This window comes from Temnothorax longispinosus, chromosome 1, assembly GCF_030848805.1.
Source record: "Temnothorax longispinosus isolate EJ_2023e chromosome 1, Tlon_JGU_v1, whole genome shotgun sequence".
Lineage (NCBI taxonomy): Eukaryota > Metazoa > Arthropoda > Insecta > Hymenoptera > Formicidae > Temnothorax > Temnothorax longispinosus.
The window spans coordinates 8,688,152-8,709,882 of record NC_092358.1 but is presented as its reverse complement, the minus strand read 5'-3'; the positions used below and the strand labels follow the sequence as shown (position 1 = coordinate 8,709,882).

Genomic DNA, 21,731 nt, shown 5'->3' with positions numbered 1-21,731 from the left:
AAAATATACTTAAATCAAAGATATTTTCAAGAAGGAATTATATGTAACATTTATCAGCAATATATATTGACAACCGTTACGTCGACATTTCAAGTGCAAGTTGTACCATTGCAAAGAAATAACCGTAACTCAAGACAGCACGCACTAGAATGAGGAATGTTACAGTATAACGCTGGAAGGGGTGAAAGGTTTCCACGCATCTGCGCAGTCCGCTGTCACGCAACCCTCTTCACGAAGTATTTCTTTATGGGAAATAAACATCTGTTATTATTGTTACGTTGCTGGCATATTCAAAATCGATTACATTAATATCCGCAATCAACATTATAGACATAAATTATGAAATTTGCGTTGAAATTTATATCAGAAAATATAAGATGTGAAATATTCAATCGACCAACGAAAAGAGTAGGGGAACGCATACTCACTGATGTCTCCAGTCTTCGCAGTAATATTTAGAAGCTCACAGAGAAATGATACATCTAGGAGCTCGATATTACAGTCTCAATAGACTTCTATTGCTTGCTGTTGGTTTATGGCCCTATCAGCAATCCAAATTTACTCAATTTCAGTTTATTTTTTTCTCTGCTATTCTGTCAGCAGGTATTATATTTCAGGTAAGACAAGAACATTGTAATCTATATATATAAATAGAATGTATGTAGTATGTATGTATGTATGTTCTTTATACATTCTTAAACTATTCGACCGATTTTTTACCAAAAATATATAAAATAGGGTAGAATTTTCCGGGAAGTGTTATAGAATGTATAATTTTTGTTACCGATCTTTTGGGAACCGGTATTCGACATTTTTTCATTTTTTCGGGAAATAATTGACCGAATTTCAAAGAAATATATATGAAACAGGAGTAGAATTTCCCGGGGAGTGTCATAATGTGTATAGTTTTTGTTACCGATTTTCTGGAAAACCGGTTTTTCTAATTTTTTTTAAATTTCGGAAAATAATTGACCGAATCTCAAAGAATTGTATATGAAACGGGGGTAGAATTTTCAGGGGAATTATAAAGTGTATAATTTTTCGTTACCGATTTTTTCTGGAAACCGGGTTTTCCCGAGAGTAATTTTTTTAATTTTCGGAAAATAATTGACACCTCCAGGCGTTTAGCTACGATCAGTTGATTGTTGTCTAGGCTCGCTCTCTCTCTCTCTCTCTCTCTCTCTCTCTCTTCGCTCTCGTCGCTCGCGCTCTATTCCTCTCTCGTTAGAATCTTCTCTCTATCTCTCTATCGTTTTGGACTTTAAAACAGACCAAACACATGTATAACGTATGTACAAATATCTTAACTCTATATTTCTCTATGTATGAAAGCAGGAATATTATTGACTTATATCTCTAAATCTGCGAATGTATATTACATTTGGACTAGCAAAAATTCTGATAATACGGCTAATAACCCATATATTGCAAAAAAAAAAAATGATCTAACTGAGAAACACAAATAGCTTAACTGAGAGTAATTACTGATCTAGGCACTAGCTTAAGTTTCAACTCTTGGCACCTACGAAAAAGAGGTGATTGTGACTTAATTGTCGATGGAGACACAATTTTCCGGACAACCCCGCAATAAAGAACGAATTTTGTCCTAATGGACGATAGGAATTTTGAAATGCATGCTCCACCTCCAGGAATGTCTAATTAATCGGGTTTGATGAAAATGTTGGTGAGGTAACCCGGAGAAATACCACGGGATATCCTATACATTTCAATTCCCAAAAAATAGAGTCGCCTGGCTTCACTGACAACCATCCGAGTTGATGACGAAAAGGTGTAATTGCTCATCACGTCTTAATTTAAATATGAAGCGAATCGCGCAGTTAATTAGTCTTTGCAATCTGGTGTCAGAGAGAGAGAGAGAGAGAGAGAGAGAGAGAGAGAGAGAGAGAGAGAGAGAGAGAGAGAGAGAGAGAGAGAGAGAGAGAGGAGAGAGAGAGAGAGAGAGAGAGAGAGAGAGAGAGAGAGAGAGAGAGAGACTAGAGACTATGCGTGTCTTGATACACATGTTCTCCGGAGCGAAGCCCGGCGGGGCATGCTAGTATTATTATAAAATCAATTTTTTTACTGTATGACAATTTTTCACTGCTGAATAATTTTATATATAAGTACCGTCTTCTGTCTGTCTGTCTGTCTGTCTGACCGCGAACTACTTATTCGTTAATAGACCGTTTTTCTTAAAAACAATGCCCAAATTTTTATAATTTTTCGGGGATGGCAATATGCTAATCTGCATCTATAATATCCATTATTTATTATTTATTAAAAAAGAATTCGAAGATGTATTTTAGAGTTTGAGGAGAAAGAATATCAAATTTGGTGCTCCTAATTAATGGGTGAGTTTTTCTTCAAAACGGTGCCAAAATTTTCTAATTTTTTGTTGATGATTTTGTTGATGAAACTGGTACCAAAAGATTACTAATTTTATGGGGATGGCTACTATGAGGTTGAAAGTTAGGTTTCATGGGGTTCTATTGGTGCTCCTAATTAATGGGTGAGTTTGGAGAGAGGAGAATAGATTTTGAACCCGCGCGAAGCGCAGGCGAAAAATCTAGTATTAATCTATATTTCGCAATTTGATTTTTGTATCAAATTAAAATACCTCAAGATGTGCATGCAATTCATTCTTTAACAGCATGTGCCTGTATCCTGTATTAAAACTTTTATGTATAAAATAGTATAAATTAATAGGATAAATAATACAAACAAAATACATAGTGTTTTATTTAAATAAAAAAAATACGTATATAATTGCGTATTGCAAGTTGTATATTTTTCCTTAATTGTAATTTAAAAAACTGTCTTTCTATCAAAAAAACCAAAATAAATTTAACATTATGATATATATGTGTATACAATTAAAATTGGAAATTTACTTGTTCATAAAAATTCATTTATCATCCTCTGACGCATTTTGTTGTAATAATATCGTGATATGTGCACAAGCTGGAACAACTTGTTTGACAAAAATATGGTCAAAATATTCTTCGCGCGAATAGGTACTCTCATTGTCTGAAGTAATTAAAGTGAGAGAATCTATCATATCGTGGATGAACGGCAACGATAAATTTTTAAAACGGACATTTTGTTGCGCATCCATATAGAGTGTATCAGTTCAGATAGACAGTGTTGAACTGTTGCATATCAATATTTTGATATAATAATAGGCAAAGGCGCATATTATCGTATCGTATCATGAAATTAATACGCAACGATCATATGCTGCAAATATGCATCGTAATGATATGCCGTAAATATACAAAAAAGTGTACATCTGCTTTTACATACCTTTTTCAAGAATTGATATATTGTATTATTATTTAGTAGTATTAATAGTATTAATAACAGATACTTATACGAAAATTTCTGTAAAACTATCTCTATTTGCAGCTGACACCATTAATGGTATTAAAATGTACTTCGGATCTTGTTACCAAAGTGTTGTCTCCCGTATCTTTCTTTACAATGTTTATAATAAACTATAATATATTCCGTCTTAACATTGAAGTTGTAAGTTAATGGCTTACAGAGCATCCGTTAAATAGGATTCTTGTCTGTCAAATATATTTTCATAGCAAAAAGTATTTTAATATTTACAATACGATAGTAATACAGAAAGATAATAAAAAATGGCAGGTGAAAAAGTTATTGATGGAGCTTCAACATATACTTAACGAATTAAGGGATAAAAACAAAATTGCTATTGCAAAAAAATATAGTTGTATCGCTAATCGTTACACGATTGCGTTTACGGGTAAGGCAATGTTTATTGATTTTTGCATGTAATCACATTTTCGATTTAATATCTAACAATAAATTGTCAAGTGGAGTGAAATCGACTTTAGCATATTATAATTTTCATACATACATATATGTCTTTCATACATTTATATATTTATTTGATTGCATGGGCCTATTAAAGCATTAATATCAGGTATTTGCATTAAATGGCAAATGTGCTTATAAATTGAATAAAACAAAAAAATAGCTATCAATTTTGCAATAAAATTTGATTTTATTAAAAGATATTTTATGCCGTACACACATGTGTACGGTATACATAAAATAATTTTATAATATTACACCCTACAAATTTAAATGACAATTATTTACGCTTTTTAGGACTTGGAGTTTGTGGAATATTTTTTAGTATTATAGTTCAATTTTGGTCGAATTTAATTAATGTTGATGTACCGATGAATATATCTCACCAACGGTCACGTCATTTATTCATTATAACGGAGTATTTCATCGATCAAGAGAAGTATTTCTATTTGATTTTGTTCCATGTGTACGTAACTTTGTCCATCGGAACGATTGTAATGATAGCAATAGGTACAATGCTTATTACGTATCTTCAACATACCTGTGGAATAATGTTTAGAATTGCTAGGTAGGAATATAGACGTAAAAATTACCATATTATATAACGGTCCAATAATAGCTAGGACTGTTATACATATGCAAGTTATACACAAAAGTGCTATCTTTATATGTATAACATGATAAAAAAATTTTTGTTAAAAGTTTGTTTTTAGCTGAAGAATTGTGTCATTTAATAAATTGCTATATTTATAATTGCGATACAACATTTTTAGCTATCGTATTAAACATGCAATGAGTATCGACATTTTACAAAACATTACGCTAAAAAATAAGATTCTGATGACCAAAGGCATAATTTGTGCGGTCGACATTCATCGGCAAGCTATGAAGTTTGTATTTACGTCGACAATATTTATGCAATACGTTTAATAATATCTTTTTGTTTTGGAAGACTATCTAGGCATTTGTTGTCCGCAGTCGAGATAATGATGTTTTGCTTAATAACATGTGGAGTGGTTTGTGTGAGCATCAACCTATTTCAAGTATGTTTTTGAATTTGTATAATAATGTATAAGAACTGTCCCGAAGTTATTCATATTAATAATAATACTGTCCAATAAATGTGTCAAGAAATTGATTCCAAAGATTTTTCAGATTGCATCATCTGGAAATAATGTTGAGGAATTTTTTTTTCCGTTTGTTTTTGTATTTGGTACTGTTGTGTATATGTTTATAGCCAACTATATCGGGCAGAATATAACGGATCATAATAATCACGTATTTTCTACTGCGTAAGAAACATATCATGAAATAAAATATGTGAAAGTTTATCTTTTAAGAGTAGTTTTATCAAAATAAAAATTAATTAATATTACTGTAAAATAACTCGGCGTAAACACGGAAGTTAACTAATAGAAATCTGTCTCAATTTGTCATTTATTATGCATATAAAATTTTATAGGTATAATGTGCAGTGGTATAGAGCTCCAATACACATACAGAAGATGATATTGTTCCTGTTACAAAAAGAAACTAAGGAATTTACTTTGAGTGTTGGTAAATTATTTCATGCATCTATAGAATGTTTTGCCACGGTAAGATGATATAAAATATTTCAAAAGAGTATCATATTAGAAATAAATGTTATTAAAGGAAACATTTTTAATTAGTTGTTCAAGTCTTCGGTATCTTACTTTACCGTCATATATTCTACACGATGACGAAGCAAGTATAAATTTAATAACAACATGGTGAGAATATAATTAATGAAAAAGCAATAGTATTCATGCTTAGAAAATAGAAATATTAATTTTTGTTAAAAATGCGCAGATATTTATGTAAAATTGTTAATAAAGATATAAAAGATTAAAATTATACAAATCAAGGTATTATTACATCAAGTTTCTGCGATGCATTGAAATCGTGCATTTTTTTTACTGTACGTTGAATAAAAAAAAAGTATATATATTTATTTTACTTTGCTTCCAAATACGATTTTTATGCGCAATTTTCTATTAAACATTAGCTATTTATACTCTCATATATTTTATTTGGTATCAACGATTACATATAAATATGTTAGAATTATCGATAATAAATATGTGTATATATACCTACTTGTTTGAATCGCTTATAAAGCAGGCAACTCACACTTTCCTTAAAAAAATTGTTTCTTTTAATAAGACTTATCATTCGTTAAAATAAAATATATTACGCTGGAAGGGATCGCAAACCGCACTTGCACAGTCAACTGTTGCACAAGTTTCTCAACAAAACACTTGCTGATGAAAACATCTGTTACTTTATTGTCACATAAAAATCGATCACGTAACTATACATCCTTTCTAGAATAAAAATGTAAATGGCCAAACATATTGATCTCACGGCGGTGTTTCGTTCACTATGCACTACATATGTCAATAAAATTAGGCAACTCAGCTGAATATTTAAATAAAAAATGAAACAAAACTATAGAATATTCAATCGGCAAACAAAAGTAAGAAAACGCCATTTAGGAAATACAAATATACTCGAATCAAAGATATTTTCAAGAAGGAATTATATGTAACATTTATCAGCAATATATATTGACAACCGTTACGTCGACATTTCAAGTGCAAGTTGTACCATTGCGAAGAAATAACCGTAACTCAAGACAGCACGCACTAGAATGAGGAACGTTACGGTATAACGCGCTGGAAGGGGTGGAAACGCATCTGCGCAGTACGCTGTCACGCAACCCTCTTCACGAAGTAATTCTTTATGGGAAATAAACATCTGTTATTATTATTACGTTGCTGCCATACTCAAATCAATCGATTGTACCACACACACTCCTCTCTTAAAAAAAATGTGTAAATAGCCAGTAAAAATTGTTTTATAAGGTACTTTGATCACACGGTGGTATATCGTCATTATTTGCGTGTATATTAAATTGGACAATTTGTGTTAAATTAAAATAAAAAAAAGGAAATAAGAAAACTCAACCGACAAGTAAACAAAAAATAAGCGAATCAATTTCTTTTTCATCAATTGCATTTCAATGCTCAATGAAGAAATGATCCGTATCGACTGTTTGCATATCAGACTCAATCGGCTTCTATTACTTGTAGTTGGTCTATGGCCTTATCAGCAATCTAAATTCGTCCGACTTCAATTAATTTTACTTTTTGGAATTTTGGCAACTTTCATTATATTTCAGGTACATCACATTGTAATTTTTAATTAATAAAATATTAAGTTTCAATATGTAGCAGACAGATAGAAAGACAATAGTGCAATTATAATATTATTGTTGCGATCTTTCTGTTTACAGCAATTTACTTTATAGTTAAAATTATCGAACATTATATATATGTATGTATGTATGTATATATATATATATATATATATATATATATATAAAATTTTATATATGTATATATGTATAATAAAAAATATAAAAAGATTTATAATTTCTATTTATGTAAAAGTTACTTTCTGTATGAACTTCTTACATTAAATTAGTATGCGTTAATAAGCAATCGGTGATTTACGCAAGTTTCTAATCCAACAAAAAAATATAGTAAAATAAAATTCGTAAAAAAAATATTTTTTGCAGTTTACGGTATTAGTGACTAACAATAAGTGTACATCGGATTTACTTATCAGGGTTTTCTCTTCTGCATTGTTGTACATTATTTTTGCAATTAAATACATTTCATTTAGTATTAATACTGAGATCGTAAGTAAAACGATTTTTATATGTATATTATGTACTTTGTTCATACATATGAGTAAACATTTTCAAGATATAGATTTCAATACGATATAAACATAATGTTTTCCGTGTAATGACATGAAATCTTGTTAAAACGACAGATAAAATGTTTGTTAGAGCAACTGCAGCATATCTATAATGAGCTATCCGACAAGAATGAAATTGGCATCATAGAAAAATACGGTAGTTATGCGAAACGTTACACGGTTGTATTATTATGTAAGACAATTGCTTTTATTACACGCAACTATATTTGCACTAATTAGTGAGTTTATAATAACTTCACTTATCAAGTAAATTGATTTTTAAACGTTCTTCAGATCTTTTCGTGACCACGGTACTTTCTTTAAGTTTATATTTATTTTGTCCGTATATTTTCAATATCCTGTTCTCCAAAAACGGGACTCGATCACGTCCTTCGTTGCCGCTTATGACCGAATATTTCGTCGATCAAGAAAAATACTTTTATTTGATTTTATTCCACACGTACATGGCTTTTGTCATAGGCAGTATTGCAATGTTAGCGATAGGAACAATGTTCATAGTTTATCAACAGCATGCGTGTGGAATGTTTCGAATTGCCAGGTAAAAGATTATAAATATAAAAATAAATAAATATATATATATTTTTTATATATATTTATATATATATGGAAGATTTGGAAAACTGAAAAATTAAAGAGACTACATAATTATGATAGAAGAATTGCTTGTAGTTATCGTATGACACGAGCAATGGTATTCGAAACTCATCAAAAGAGAAGCCTGCAGAATGAGAATTTGATTTGTAAGGAAATAATTTGTGCCGTGGATATGCATCGCAAAGCTATGAAGTTGGTATTTATGCAATTTGTAATAATTGCCATAGTACATGTAATGTACGCACATAAAATACTCTTTTTCTATTAAAGATTCTTTGACTATTTCAGATCTAAATTTCAAGTAATGTTTTTCCTTTTGATAGTAGTCGGCGTGATTTGCACAAGTCTCAATTTTTTCAGGGTAAGTACTGACTTTTGTTTCTAAATATTTTTCTTTTTCTTCTTCTTCTTTTTCTTCCTCTTTGAATAAGCTTGAGCCTGTTTTATCAACAAGCCGAGGTCATTACTGATACTGTGAGCATGCATTCATTTTATTTTACCGCGGGTAGACTGTTAACCTTACCCAGAAACCTTCGATCCTTTAACGCCGATTACGAACGTCAAATAGAGAGATTTTCATGATAAGTGGGAGGTGAGGTACACATAGCAGTTGTCAGTTGCTACGTGTGAAAACCAACGACTTAACATCTCTTCCGAAAGATGAAGTCCAGCTTCTTCGCACGGGAATTTTTCGTGCGGGAGTTTGGAATATTAAAATTTCTGTAATCAGGTGGACTCAAACCTGGTTCTTTGTGGTTATAAGTCTGGCGTTTTATCACTAGACCACATAGCCACCGTTTTTAAATATGAATAACAGCAGCAGAACTAATTACTATTAGATTTTATGAATAGTTCTAATTAATTGTTAATTTGTTTTATCCTATTAATTTCGTATCTTTTCTTAATCTTAAATGCACTTGTGTTTTAGATTTTTCAAGTGGTATCAGTTAATGAATATGACATTGTGGAACTGTTGTTACCCGTATTATTCATTGTCATCCAAATCATATATATGATAATGACCAACTATTTGGCGCAAGAAATTACGGATTATAATAACGATGTATATGTCGCCGTGTACGGGAGATATTCAGATAAGATCACAGACCAGAGACTAATATTACCTAGACTGCTAGATGTGCTATAGTGGTTAGTACAGGTTGCACTGAAGTCATCCGCCATCTTTGAAAGGATCAAACATATAAATTTTTTGTAATGCGTGTGATATTAACTAGTCCTTTCAAAAATGGCCACCCTTCCTCTACTCTTTCCCTACTCTTCCGCTTGCCTTCACTTGCCTCCCCTTTTGTGGCTTTATTTGCAAAGCCTGTATTAGCGGTCTAGGTAACATATGGAGAGGTTAAAGCCATAGTGGTGTACGTCAATTTTTTGACCACTTTTTTTCTTTTTTTTTTAACATATCTGCATGTGTAGACTGCATCTATGAACTTAACTCGATAGATTAAAAAAAGGGACTTACACCACTATGGCTTTAACCTTTCCATATATAGATATCTGTGGATCACACATATCCGTCGGAGTATTGCAATAATAAACATTGTCATTTAATTAAAAAACAAATATAATGTACTAAAAATTATTCTCAATTCTTTCATTTTCTTTTAACCATCAATTCACGTTATTCTACAGGTATAACATTCAATGGTATGCGGCTCCATTGCAAATACAGAAAATGATAGTATTCCTATTGCAAAGGAGTAACAAGGCGTTTAATATAGATATTGCTGGATTGTTTGTCGGATCAATAGAAGGTGCAGCTACGGTAAAAAAAACATATGCATTATTTTATATGTTAAATGTAATATATTTCAGGAAAAGTAAAAAAAAAGTTTACCTATTATTACAGTTGTTGAGCACCGCAATATCATACTTCACTGTTCTTTATTCTACGAGGCATTGACGGCAAGATACATTAATTAAAAATATTGTAAAAAATATATAGAGATTATAATTATAATTATAATTATAATTATAATTATAAGGAGATGTAGTGTTACCTACTATCTTGAAAGAAGTAGAATTGATAGATTAAATAGATAAAACCAAATTAAGGATTATTAAAGCTAAGAAAATATGACAGTACGTAAAACACAATAATTTATATGTTTATAATAATATATAGAAAAATATATTTTATCGGTAATAGTGGTATATTAAATTTAACAAATATTAAGTCAATAATTAATATATCGAAATGTAAAGCTGACCGTCTTGCTTTCCTAAAGGATCAAAGTGAAACTTACGAGTTCACACACTACGAAACGAATGAATAAATGCGCTACTGAAAACTAGCAAATACGCGTGCGCGATCTTTTGTCAGAGAATTCATAAGTATTTACCTATGAGAAATAAACATCTGTTCTATTATCTTATGTCGCTTGATCACCGACTTATTTACAGATAAAATTGTTAAATTGCGCGTGTTCCCATCTTTTGGTAATATTTTGTTACATTTTCGTTAAATTAGATAATTTACGTTAGAATTTGAGCTAAAGCATAAAAAAAAATGAAGTAATACAATATGCAACTGATAAAAAAAATAAGCGAACTGGCCTCTCCGGTGTCACACACATCTGCATACTCGTGGAGAAATGATCTGTATCGACTCTTTACATATTAGCCTCAATCGGTTTCTGTTACTCACAGTTGGTCTGTGGCCTTATCAACAGTCTAAACTTGTTCAACTCCAGTTCACATTGCTTTTTAGTGTTTTGGCGACCTATATCCTAGGTCAGGTATGTTAATCATTTTAATTATATAATAACAAGATAAAAAAATATAATACGTTATTTTTAGCAATCTTTTATTTTGCGTTTTAATATATCAAAATCGTTATAAGACCGTCACAATATTGCTTCCTCATAGAGAAAGCTTTGTTTTCGTAAAAAAAAATTTTTTTCTGTTTTTCTGAACGTGTTTATAATGTTCTAAAACGTCGAAAAATTGTAATTTTAAAAAATGTCTGTATGTACATATGTATGTATGTGTGTGTATGTGTGTATGTGAGTGTGTATGTGTGTGTGTATGTGTGTATGTGCCAAATTTACCGAAATTTCTATAACTCCAGAACTAATCAACCAAATCTTAACGAATTATATATGAAATAGAGGTAGAAAAAACTGAAGAATATAATAGAATTAATAAAAATTGCTAATAATCAATAATCAAAGGGTTCTTTTTTTTAATTTAAATTTGGAATTTTTTAAAAAAAGTCCATGGTTGCTCTAACTTCCGCAAATTTGGAGATATCGATCAATTTCTCATTTTTAAATATATTGATATTGATTTTATAACATGTGTTTTGTTATTAGATACATATAAAAAAATTTAACTTCTAATTTTGCTTAATACATTGCAGTTAAATAGCTTTCTTATGTTAAATTATGATTTATTGTATAACAATTAAAGACTTAGAGCCTTCCTCTGGTTGCATAAAAAATAGATAATAATTTCAGTGTAAAATTATATTAAAAAATTTCTTTGCAGTTTGCAACATTTCTGACATCACAATGTACTCCAGATCTCATCATTAATGTTCTTGCAACTGCATTATGCTACATTACCTTTGCAATTAATTATAGTTTATTTAGTATTAACATTGAAGTCGTAAGTAAAACATACTGGATGACACTTTGGAAGTTCGTGAAACTAAATCGATTTCATTTTATGATAAGCAGAAAGCAGAAAATAAATTAAACGCTACAGAAAGAGACCAGTTTTTTTGTACCAGCATGTAGTGTAAAAGAAAAGTCATATATAAACTTGTAAAAATTAATATTATAAAAAAGGGTCAACAATTCAGTTCATATACAGCATAACTCAATAATCAGTTCGAAATGGCTACTGAACTAATACAATAATTGACGCGTTCTTCAAAACTTTAAAAATTTACATATGCTATCTAACATTAAATAACTGAAACTGTGATTTTGAAGAATCTTGGAGATATTTCTTTCATGAAAGTATCCATGTCGATATTTCCTAAATACACATGTTATATTATTGAGTTATGCAATTAACCAAATTTTTATTTGTTTTATATATTTTATTTTTACATGTACATAATAAACAAATATTTTTTTCACGCATGCAATATGCAGATAATTATGAAATTCTTCTGTAGTGTAATATGTTTAATTTATTTCATTTTGTTGATTAATTACATAAATATTAGCTATTCAGCTTCAATATTAATTTCTCGAGTGTCGTGCAGTATATATTATATGTATATTGTATTCATATGTGTATTATTTTTCGAAAACAAGTTGTATTGTATAAAAAGATCAATTCTTCAAAAATATTTCCGAAAAATAGGTCTTTTTATAAAATACAAACAAGAAAATTTTTTTAAAATATGATTAAGAGAAATAATATGCAATATTGACAGATAAAGTGTTTGCTGGAGCAACTGCAGCATAATTGTAACGAGTTAACTGACGAAAATGAAATCAATATCATAAAACAGTATGCTATCTATGCAAAACGTTACACGATTGCGTTTACATGTAAGACAACTGCTTTAGATTTACTTTGAACGCGAATTATTATATTTGGAATATTATATTTGGAAAACTAAACGCGTGGCGAGTTTATAATAAACTTCTTATCGAAATAATTGATACTTAAACATTTTTCAGTGGTTGTTATATTTCTCGCAATTATTTTAGTTTTATACCCAATTTGGTCGCGCGTTTTTTACACCTTACTGTCTATAAATGAAACTCGCGCACGTATTTCGCCGCTGCTTGTGACAGAATACTTTGTCGGTAAAAGATACTTCTACTTGATATTTTTTCATACAAATGCAGCCTTTTTTATTGGGTTAATTGCAACGACAGCGATAGGATCAATGCTTTTAATGTACTTACAACATGCATGTGGAATGTTTCGAATTACCTGGTAAGGGAATAAATACAAAAACAAATATAAAAAATCTATCAAATTGGAAAAATAGGAAGGCCATTTAATGATGCCAAAAGAATCATTTGCAGTTATCGTATCGCACGTACAATGACACCCGAAACTCTACAAAAAAACAACTTGCAAAACGAATATTTGATATACAAGGGATTAATTTGTGCTGTGGATATGCATCGCAAAGCTATGAAGTTAGTATTTAATAAGCAATATGAAATATATATATATTTATATATATTTATATATATATATACATATATGTATATATGTATATATATAATAATTAGGATATAAAATACGCGCATATAATAATATTTTTATTTGAAGATTTTCTAACTCGACAATATCCAGATTTAAAATAATGTTCGCCCTTTTAATAATAACCTTTGTAATGTGCGGAAGTCTTAATGGTTTTCTGGTAAATACTGCCTTTGTTTTATGATATATTATACTTATAAATAATAATAATAAGATTAGTTACTACTAAATTTTCATTCAGACAATTCTAATTAATTGTTTTTTTTATAATATTGATTTAATTTTTATGACAATTATTACAATATCCATGTATTTTAGATTTTTCAAATGATATCCTTTGAATGTAATATTGAAGAACTTTCATTACGATTAATATTTATGATGTATCTCTTGACTTACATGTTTGTGGCCAACTATATTGGGCAAGAAATTATGGATCATAATGATAACGTTTTTGTCACCGTGTAAGGAATTATTTTATAAGATAAAATTATATTATATATCCGTGTAACAAATATGCACATATTCGTTATATGGATCACTGTAATAAAAAATACATTTAATAAACTCGTTGTTTAAGAAAGATATGATAAAATTGTTTGCAGACACAGATTTTATTTATATTTCTCAATTATTAATTAATCATCACGTAGGTACAACGTTCAGTGGTACGTAGCTCCGTTGCTAATACAAAAAATGATACTGTTCCTCTTGCAAAGAGGTACCAAGACGTTCACTATGAATATTGCTGGATTGTTTGTGGGATCATTAAAAGGTGCTGCTACGGTAAGAAAAATATCTTTGAAAATAGTGTTAAATGTAAAATATATTTTATAGATAGATAAAAATAAAAAGTTATGTGTTATTATAGTTACTGAGCACGGCAGTGTCGTATTTCACCGTTCTGCATTCTACGCGAAATTGATGCAAAATAAATCAACTAACAGTAAGTAAAACGAAGTAGTGCAGTAATGTTACTAATAGTAGTTTTACTAAAGTAGTTCTACTAATAGTAAAATGAGAAAACTAGTGCAACTTACATGTCATAATCATAAAATCACTAAGCTGACTAATAATTTAAATAAAATTGTAAGGAATAATAAAATATGGAGTAACTATGACTCTCTTAAGGTAGCCAAATGCCTCGTCATCTAATTAGTGACGCGCATGAATGGATTAACGAGATTCCCACTGTCCCTATCTACTATCTAGCGAAACCACTACCAAGGGAACAAGCTTGGAAAAATTAGCGAGGAAAGAAGACCCTGTTGAGCTTGACTCTAGTTTGGCACTGTAAGGAGACATGAGAGATGTAGCATAAGTGGAAGTGATTAAAACAACGGTGTTTACAAAAAATTATTTAAAAAAAAATAATACGTTTATTGACTCCCCTCAGGGTTACAAGGCGTTTTGTAGGAACGTTCCCAACCCTTTATTCAATTCTCATCCAATACTACCTTTCTCCTCTCATGCACTTAATCCTTTGGACCAACGGCTTAACGTCTCTTTCCGAAAAACGGAGCCCAGTTTGCTCCGCACAAGAGCCTATCTTGCACAGAGAGCGCAGCTTTCGGAAAAAACATTCCCCATGTTTACATTGCTCTAGTGGATTCGAACCTGGTTCTTCAGATTACGAGTCTGGCGCCCTACCACTAGACCACACTGCCGCTTTACAAAAAATCTATCTATATATATAAAGGTAGATGTCCTGACTGACTGACTGACTGACTCATCAACGCCCAGCCCAAACCCCTGAACCGAATTTTTACCAAAAGTATATGAAATAGGGGTAGAATTTTCCGGGAAATGCCACTATGTGTATAGTTTTTTGTTACCGATTTTCTGGAAACCGGTTTTTTTAATTTTTCTAATTTTTCGGGAAATAAATTGACCGAATCTCAAAGAATTATAGATCAAACAGGGGTAGAATTTTCCGGGGAGTGCTATAAAGTGTATAATTTTTCGTTACCGATCTTTTTGGAAGCCGGTACCAAAATTTTTTTAATTTTTTGGGAACTTATTGACCGAATTTTAAAGAATTGTATATAAAGTAGGGGTAGAATTTATCGGGAGAGCTATAAAGTGTACTATATTTTGTTATGGATTTTTTTGGAAACCGGTTCCGAATGATCGAATTTTTAAGAATTGCACATAAAAAGTAGGGGTAGAATTTCCCGGAGAGTGCTATAAAGTACATAATTTTTCGTTACCGATCTTTTTGGGAATCGGTATCAGAAGTTTTTCGAATTTTTCGGGAAATAATTGATCGAGTTTTAATTGTATATAAACAGGGGTAGAATTTCCCGGGAAGTGCTACAAACTGTATAGTTTTTCGTTACCGATCTTTTTGGGAACCGGTATCTTTTTGGAAATTGGTTACAAAATTTTTCCAATTTTTTAGGAAATAATTGAGTGATTCTCAAATTGTATACGACAGAATTGAATTTCAGTCGATAAAAAAGTAATATTTTCCAAGAAAGAGAGAGAGAGAGAGGGGGGAGAGAGAGGGAGAGAGAAAGAGAGAGAGAGAGAGAAGGAGAGAGAGAGAGGGAAAGAGAGAGAGGGAGAGAAATGGAAAGGGAGAGAGAGAGAGAGAGAGAGAGAGAGAGAGAGAGAGAGAGAGAGAGAGAGAGACTATTTGCGTGTCTTATTACATATGTCCTCCGGGGCGAAGCCCGGGTAACCAGCTAGTTATTAATAAATCAATAACTCGGCTTTATTCGATATACGAAATTTGGCTTTCACTTTAGTATACTATATTCAAACCCGATTTTGATGAAATTTTACAGGTGCGCTGTACTTACTAAACGTAGACGTAGTCGTAGCCACTATCGTGGAGTTATGAAAATGCCTAGTTTCCGAGAAAATCAAATTTTAATTATTCGGCCTACTTAACGTTTTGCAAGATCCCTCTCTAAAAAAGGCATGCAAAGTCGATACTCGAATATATCGAGGTTATTGTTGCCTCTTTTCCGGCGATGCCGATTGGTTCCCTCACTGCGCTTACTTCATTTGCAGTTGTCATCATATATTTTGATAGTTGTGTGTATCAAGGAGTTAATAGTGTAATATTAATAGCATAATGTTGAAGCTAAATAGCACGCGCGAAGCGCGCGTCTGTGGTGTCATCAAAATATCATTATAAAAAAAAATAATAATAAAGAAGCTTATTTTCTCATTTTTGGATATCGTCGATTTTACAACTCGCAGTTTATTAAAGAGTTATAAACAAAAGAAGTTTCATAAATAAAACAACTTTTACATGAGTTTGCAATGTAAAAAATACTAGAAGAATGTAAGAAATCTTTATTTGTTTTTTTTTTCTTGATAATGATAATAATGATATTTGGTCAATACTTACAGTTTCCTCGTACCCTAATAAAATGAAATATTTTAGCAAAATATTTTTAAATTCTTATTCTTTCTTCATTTCAAAATCTTAAAAAATGTTAATTAAGCCAAATAATTAAAATTTAATTTTCTTGGAAATTAAGCATTTCTGCAACTCCGCGTTAGTAGCTCCAATTACATTTAGTAAGTACTACGTACCTGTAAAATTTCATCAGAATCAGACTTGAGTAGTATACACTACAGTCTTATCGAGAGCAGTTCAAAATGTTTCCGAACTATGTCTTTATAATGTTTGGGGGTTTATTTATAATTTAGTTAACTCTATCTCCTTCGAAATATGTTTCTGCTCGATTGATACACTAATTCCAACGTTGTTTTCACTTTTGGAAGCAGTCCTAGTAAGTATATGCATTTTTTGAAAATTACGAGTGTTCAATCCGTTTATGAATTTTCATTGATGTCTTCGAGTGTCGAATTCTTTAGCTTTTCAACGTGGATTTTGTTTTGAAAAAAAGAAAAAGTCTGCGAAAGGCAGGTCGTGAAAGTAGGTAGGCTGAGAATGCACTATATTATCTTTGTTTTGGTTCAGAAGTAATAAATCAGCAGCGATCATGCGTGCACAAACGCATAGTCGTGATAAAAAAATCACGAATTGTCTTTCTACAGTTCAATTCTTTTTTTTTTCAAACATTAAGGAAAATTCGCAAACAAACTTACGCGCGATTCTAAAAAACGCTTAGCAGAACTGCTTCGAAAAGTGGAAATGACGTTGGGAGTATCAACCGAAAAGGGACATATCGAAGGAGATAAAGCAGAAAACTTACAATTAACCCACAAAAGTTATAAAGAAAAAGGGGATTTTTTGAACAGAATACATGTGAGTCAAAAGATTACCATAAATTTTCTGAATGATATAACATAACTTATCGGCGTATCATGAAACGGATGAGACTTTCTTTAAGTTAATCTTTTTGCGCAGTGAATTATCTTTCATTCTTTGCAATAAATTCTGTAGATCGTCTCATAATATTCAAATTCCAAGAATCGTACACTGAAGGAAAAATATTGTAGAATCAACAAAACAATTTCGTTGATTTTTCAATTTATTGATCCAATTATTTATTTTATTGAATTAAGTACACGTCTATTATTTGAACAAAATGAAATAATTGAATTCAGAAAATGGTATCATACAAAATCATTTTTTTTAAATTAATGATCAATTTTGTTAACTCAATAAAATAATTTTGTTGAACCAAGAACATTAACGTTTTTAAAAATAGTAAATTTATTCAAAGAATTATTTAGTTACTGTTATATTATGTATAATTGATAATATAAAATATTTAGTTAAAAAGAACAAATCAATATAGTCAACAAAACAAAATAGTAAAAAAGAACAAAAAGAACAAATGATTTTGTATAAATATTTTGTTAAGCCAATCAAATCATCTGCTCGGCAACATACAATCTTCCGGTTTTATTAAATCAACAAAATTAAAAAAATAAATAAATAATTATTTCTCTCAGTGCAGTATATAAAAAGTTATATAATACAGAAATTATGAAAGTAATGCTAATTCATCAGGATAGGAAATATAAAGTTACGAAAGATATAAACAGATAAAAAATTTTGTGGCACGATCAAAAAAGTGAGTACTTTAATACTTTTAATATTTGCTCCAAAGAATGCAGTACTCTTTATCTAGATGCAACACATTTAATAAATTTTGATATTTTTTACATTTTTAATATTTTACAGTCCATTTTACAGTACCTTTCATTTAGCCAGTAATAACCTCGCACATGATTCGTATCAACTTTTAAGGCAGTTCCGATGCTTCGAAACATCTAACGTATCCTACGACTGCACGCACGCAAATGAAATACGTATGACAACGTCGCTGGAATCGAGTGAGTTCATGCGCCTGCGTAGACTTCGTTAAAGAATTCACCTTATGTGAGTTTTTGTTGTGTGAAATAAACAGCTGTTGAATTTCATTCGGTGTAAAATCGATTGTCTGTTCCCTACTAAAATTGTCAAGGTATAAGTGTCTCGATCCCATAATAATATTTTATATTATATCCCATTCTATGCCAAATTAGGCTATAGCGTACCGTTTTATATCGCTATTTAGAATTTAGTGTAGAAAAAATATCAGAATAGTCTGTCTGGAAGAAAGGGATATAAAACTTTGTTGTCTTTTTGCATTTAGATGTATCCGATGTTTACCGAGAGATGATTTCAGTTAAGACCAAGTATTTTGACCTCAATCGGATTCTTCTACTGTGTAATAATATAATATAATTTAATTATATTAAAATTATGTAATATAAAAACTAAATATTGTGACTACAAGATTATTATGCATAAAAAAGCAACTATTTTATACTTACGAAGTTTCACTTAAATTGTTCTACACATAAAGAAGTAACTATATTAATATAAATTTTTTAATAAATTTGTTGATTATAGTTTACAACATTTTTGACTGCAGAATACACTCATGGTCTTGCAATTAAAATATTTTCTTACATATTACTTTTTATTTCATTTATAATTAAATATAACTTGATTTGAATTAATATTCGAACTGTAAGTTGGATTATTCAACCATTATAAATAAATTTTTATACAATCTTTTCGAAACTTTACGACAAGCAGCAAAATATATTGTTAATATAATAGGTCAGATATTTACTGGAGCAACTGCAACATATCTCTATTGATTTAAAAGATGAAAATGAAATTGCCATCGTAGAAAAATATGGACGCAACGCGAAACATTATATGATTAAAATTATACGTAAGATAAAATTTATTAATCTTCTTATGTACCGCGCAGTAAAAAATAAATTATAGCAAAAAATAGATCACAATCTCTTCTCACAAAAATTCAAAAAATAAATGACTTTGCTGCTTATTATACCTTACACTGCTGTATAACTAAATGTCGTATTTTTATCACAATGTAAAATATAATGGAAAGTATGTAATTTATCTTATTTTTATTATCACTGAAAATAAAAAAGTAAAATATTAAAGAAATATATAAAGATTTACATTCAATTTTGTGCAAAAATTGTCGACAATAATTAGTAGATAAATAAACTTATGAAATATATCAGAAATCGATGTTCCGGAGAATTTAAAAACGATTTACTTTACATGAAATACTTTCTGAAATATTACTTTCTCATGTGTTTCTTCTTATTTTCCTGCTATTTTGACAGCATATATTCAACATCATTATGTTCGTACGAGTAAAAAATCAAATTTATACATTATTTACAAAAAGCAAAATTACTTTTTTTTTAATATGCTCAGAGATTACATTGTGCAGTGCATTTGCCATTATTTCCGTGCCAATGTGGCCGCGCATCCTCGATATCGTTATGCCCATGAATGAATCTCGGCCACGTATAAAGATGCCTATCCCGACTAAATACTTTGTCGATCAAGAAAAGTATTTCTATTTAATCTTGCTGCACTTAAATGTAGCTACTTGCATAGGAGCAACTGCATATATAGCAACAGAAACGATGCTCATAACATACCTCAAACATGCCTGTGGAATGTTTAAGATTGCCAGGTAAAAAAAAGAATACATGAAAAATAAACGTATATCTCAAGTAGAACGTCATTTCTTATCTAAGATATAATTGTAAAGAAAGGCTCTACATTTACAGTAAAATTATTATTTATAGTTATTGTATCGAGCGAGCAATGATGATCAATATTTTACAAAATAGCATAGAGAATGAAATTATGATTTATAAGGCAATGTTTTATGCCGTTGATATCCATCGTAAAACTATAAAGTTAGCACTTATATAATAATACTTATATAATATCAAACAGCATTACCAAAATGTTTCAATAGCAAAACAATAATCTTTTACAACACAGAATTATCTGAATATTAATAATATTTTCTTTTCGAGAGAGAGAGAGAGAGAGAGAGAGAGAGAGAGAGAGAGAATCTGTTCTTCTCCAATTACAATAGAAAAATAAAATATAAATAAATAAAATATTATATAGATAAAGTGTATATTTTTTGCAGTATGTTAATAAAATAGCATTAAAAAATAACAATGTTAAAACATGTCTTCTACAAAATTCAAAATTACAATATACTTTTAAATAAAATCTCCAATATGTAGTAATACCTTTTTACTTTTGAAGATTTGCCAAATTTTTTATAATCAACTTTGAGGGATCATTCTTATTCATAATCGCAGTTAGTGTGTGCTGCTTGAGCCTCAACCTTTTCCGAGTAAGTCATTTAGCATCTTTATGTAACATATATTAGATAAATAATGTAATATTTCACAATATTTTGATTTAAAATATCAATTATTAATTTAATAAAGATTAAAAAACCATAAAAATAATTGAGAATTTAAGTTTAAAAAAAAGTAAAACTAAATAATTCTAAAATTATACAAAAACTGAAGAAACTCACATATTTTCTTGTATCTTTTAATTTTTTTGCAATACAGAATTTATTTCTGTATAGTAATAATATACTAATATATAGATAAACCATTCAAGAAACATGGTGCATTTTAGATTTTTCAAAGTGCAAACGTTTGGCAACATTAAAGAAGAACTTTTATTACACTTTCTAATTGTAGCTATCATCCTTTTATATATGTTAGCCAACTATGATGGACAAGAAATCACAGATCACCAATAACCATGTATTTTCCACAGCGTAAGAAACCACTTTATATAGTATTCTCAATTATATGTATGTTTATATGTATGTTTATAATAGATAATATATAAAAAAATATATTTTATCGGTAACGGTGGTATATTAAATTTAACAAATATTAAGTCAATAGTTGATATATCGAAATGTAAAGCTAACCGTCTTGCTTTTCCTAAAGGATCAAAGTGAAACTTACGAGTTCACATACTACGAAACGAATGAATA

The 21,731-nt window shown here is 30.0% G+C and overlaps 3 protein-coding genes and 1 long non-coding RNA gene across 18 annotated transcripts; 3 read left to right on the top strand and 1 right to left on the bottom strand.

Annotated features, from left to right (window-relative positions):
• Positions 1-294: 294 nt before the first annotated feature.
• Positions 295-6,330, top strand: LOC139815083 (uncharacterized). Of its 7 annotated transcripts, none has more exons than XM_071781726.1 (10): positions 297-617; positions 3,406-3,525; positions 3,652-3,769; positions 4,138-4,408; positions 4,614-4,730; positions 4,793-4,883; positions 4,987-5,132; positions 5,303-5,435; positions 5,511-5,591; positions 6,190-6,322. In XM_071781726.1, the coding sequence occupies exons 1-9, from the start codon at positions 474-476 to the stop codon at positions 5,559-5,561; spliced, it is 1,191 nt and encodes a 396-aa protein (XP_071637827.1). In that variant the 5' UTR covers positions 297-473; the 3' UTR covers positions 5,562-5,591; positions 6,190-6,322. The 7 variants fall into 7 exon arrangements, with proteins under 7 accessions (XP_071637854.1, XP_071637827.1, XP_071637836.1 ...); XM_071781735.1 differs by lacking the exon at positions 6,190-6,322 and adding an exon at positions 5,671-5,935; XM_071781753.1 differs by lacking the exon at positions 5,511-5,591 and having other exon boundaries at positions 295-617; positions 6,190-6,330.
• A 221-nt stretch (positions 6,331-6,551) lies between these two features.
• Positions 6,552-10,249, top strand: LOC139814945 (uncharacterized). 6 transcript variants are annotated; one of them, XM_071781517.1, is made up of 10 exons: positions 6,552-6,593; positions 6,954-7,042; positions 7,442-7,564; positions 7,702-7,819; positions 7,921-8,185; positions 8,305-8,433; positions 8,512-8,602; positions 9,170-9,318; positions 9,892-10,024; positions 10,109-10,249. In XM_071781517.1, the coding sequence occupies exons 5-10, from the start codon at positions 8,031-8,033 to the stop codon at positions 10,160-10,162; spliced, it is 711 nt and encodes a 236-aa protein (XP_071637618.1). In that variant the 5' UTR covers positions 6,552-6,593; positions 6,954-7,042; positions 7,442-7,564; positions 7,702-7,819; positions 7,921-8,030; the 3' UTR covers positions 10,163-10,249. The 6 variants fall into 6 exon arrangements, with proteins under 6 accessions (XP_071637618.1, XP_071637611.1, XP_071637601.1 ...); XM_071781510.1 differs by lacking the exon at positions 6,552-6,593 and having other exon boundaries at positions 6,883-7,042; positions 7,702-7,783; XM_071781500.1 differs by lacking the exon at positions 6,552-6,593 and having other exon boundaries at positions 6,883-7,042; positions 8,317-8,433; positions 8,530-8,602.
• A 593-nt stretch (positions 10,250-10,842) lies between these two features.
• Positions 10,843-14,793, top strand: LOC139815140 (uncharacterized). 4 transcript variants are annotated; one of them, XM_071781828.1, is made up of 10 exons: positions 10,843-10,997; positions 11,749-11,868; positions 12,650-12,767; positions 13,071-13,161; positions 13,254-13,370; positions 13,507-13,597; positions 13,756-13,901; positions 14,091-14,223; positions 14,309-14,383; positions 14,569-14,793. In XM_071781828.1, the coding sequence occupies exons 1-9, from the start codon at positions 10,854-10,856 to the stop codon at positions 14,360-14,362; spliced, it is 1,014 nt and encodes a 337-aa protein (XP_071637929.1). In that variant the 5' UTR covers positions 10,843-10,853; the 3' UTR covers positions 14,363-14,383; positions 14,569-14,793. The 4 variants fall into 4 exon arrangements, with proteins under 4 accessions (XP_071637929.1, XP_071637918.1, XP_071637911.1 ...); XM_071781817.1 differs by having other exon boundaries at positions 12,930-13,161; XM_071781810.1 differs by having other exon boundaries at positions 12,900-13,161.
• A 142-nt stretch (positions 14,794-14,935) lies between these two features.
• On the bottom strand, positions 14,936-21,551 carry LOC139815578 (uncharacterized). Its single transcript, XR_011732759.1, has 5 exons — positions 21,412-21,551; positions 20,959-21,081; positions 18,907-19,806; positions 18,566-18,819; positions 14,936-17,839 (listed from the first exon to the last, which is right to left on the bottom strand). It is a non-coding gene; the product is annotated as an uncharacterized lncRNA (long non-coding RNA).
• Between the last annotated feature and the right edge of the window lie 180 nt (positions 21,552-21,731).

Bases quoted from the DNA above. Each gene is read 5' to 3' on its own strand.
- LOC139814945 (XM_071781477.1), top strand. From the start codon at position 6,884: ATGCTCAATGAAGAAATGATCCGTATCGACTGTTTGCATATCAGACTC. The intron at 7,820-7,920 runs GTAAGACAATTG...AACGTTCTTCAG, and splicing joins TTACACGGTTGTATTATTAT to ATCTTTTCGTGACCACGGTA. The intron at 8,603-9,169 runs GTAAGTACTGAC...CTTGTGTTTTAG, and splicing joins CAAGTCTCAATTTTTTCAGG to ATTTTTCAAGTGGTATCAGT.
- LOC139815083 (XM_071781726.1), top strand. From the start codon at position 474: ATGATACATCTAGGAGCTCGATATTACAGTCTCAATAGACTTCTATTG. The intron at 3,770-4,137 runs GTAAGGCAATGT...TACGCTTTTTAG, and splicing joins TTACACGATTGCGTTTACGG to GACTTGGAGTTTGTGGAATA. The intron at 5,436-5,510 runs GTAAGATGATAT...ATTTTTAATTAG, and splicing joins CTATAGAATGTTTTGCCACG to TTGTTCAAGTCTTCGGTATC.
- LOC139815140 (XM_071781810.1), top strand. From the start codon at position 10,854: ATGATCTGTATCGACTCTTTACATATTAGCCTCAATCGGTTTCTGTTA. The intron at 13,371-13,506 runs GTTAGTATTTAA...TTTTATTTGAAG, and splicing joins ATGCATCGCAAAGCTATGAA to ATTTTCTAACTCGACAATAT. The intron at 13,598-13,755 runs GTAAATACTGCC...CATGTATTTTAG, and splicing joins GAAGTCTTAATGGTTTTCTG to ATTTTTCAAATGATATCCTT.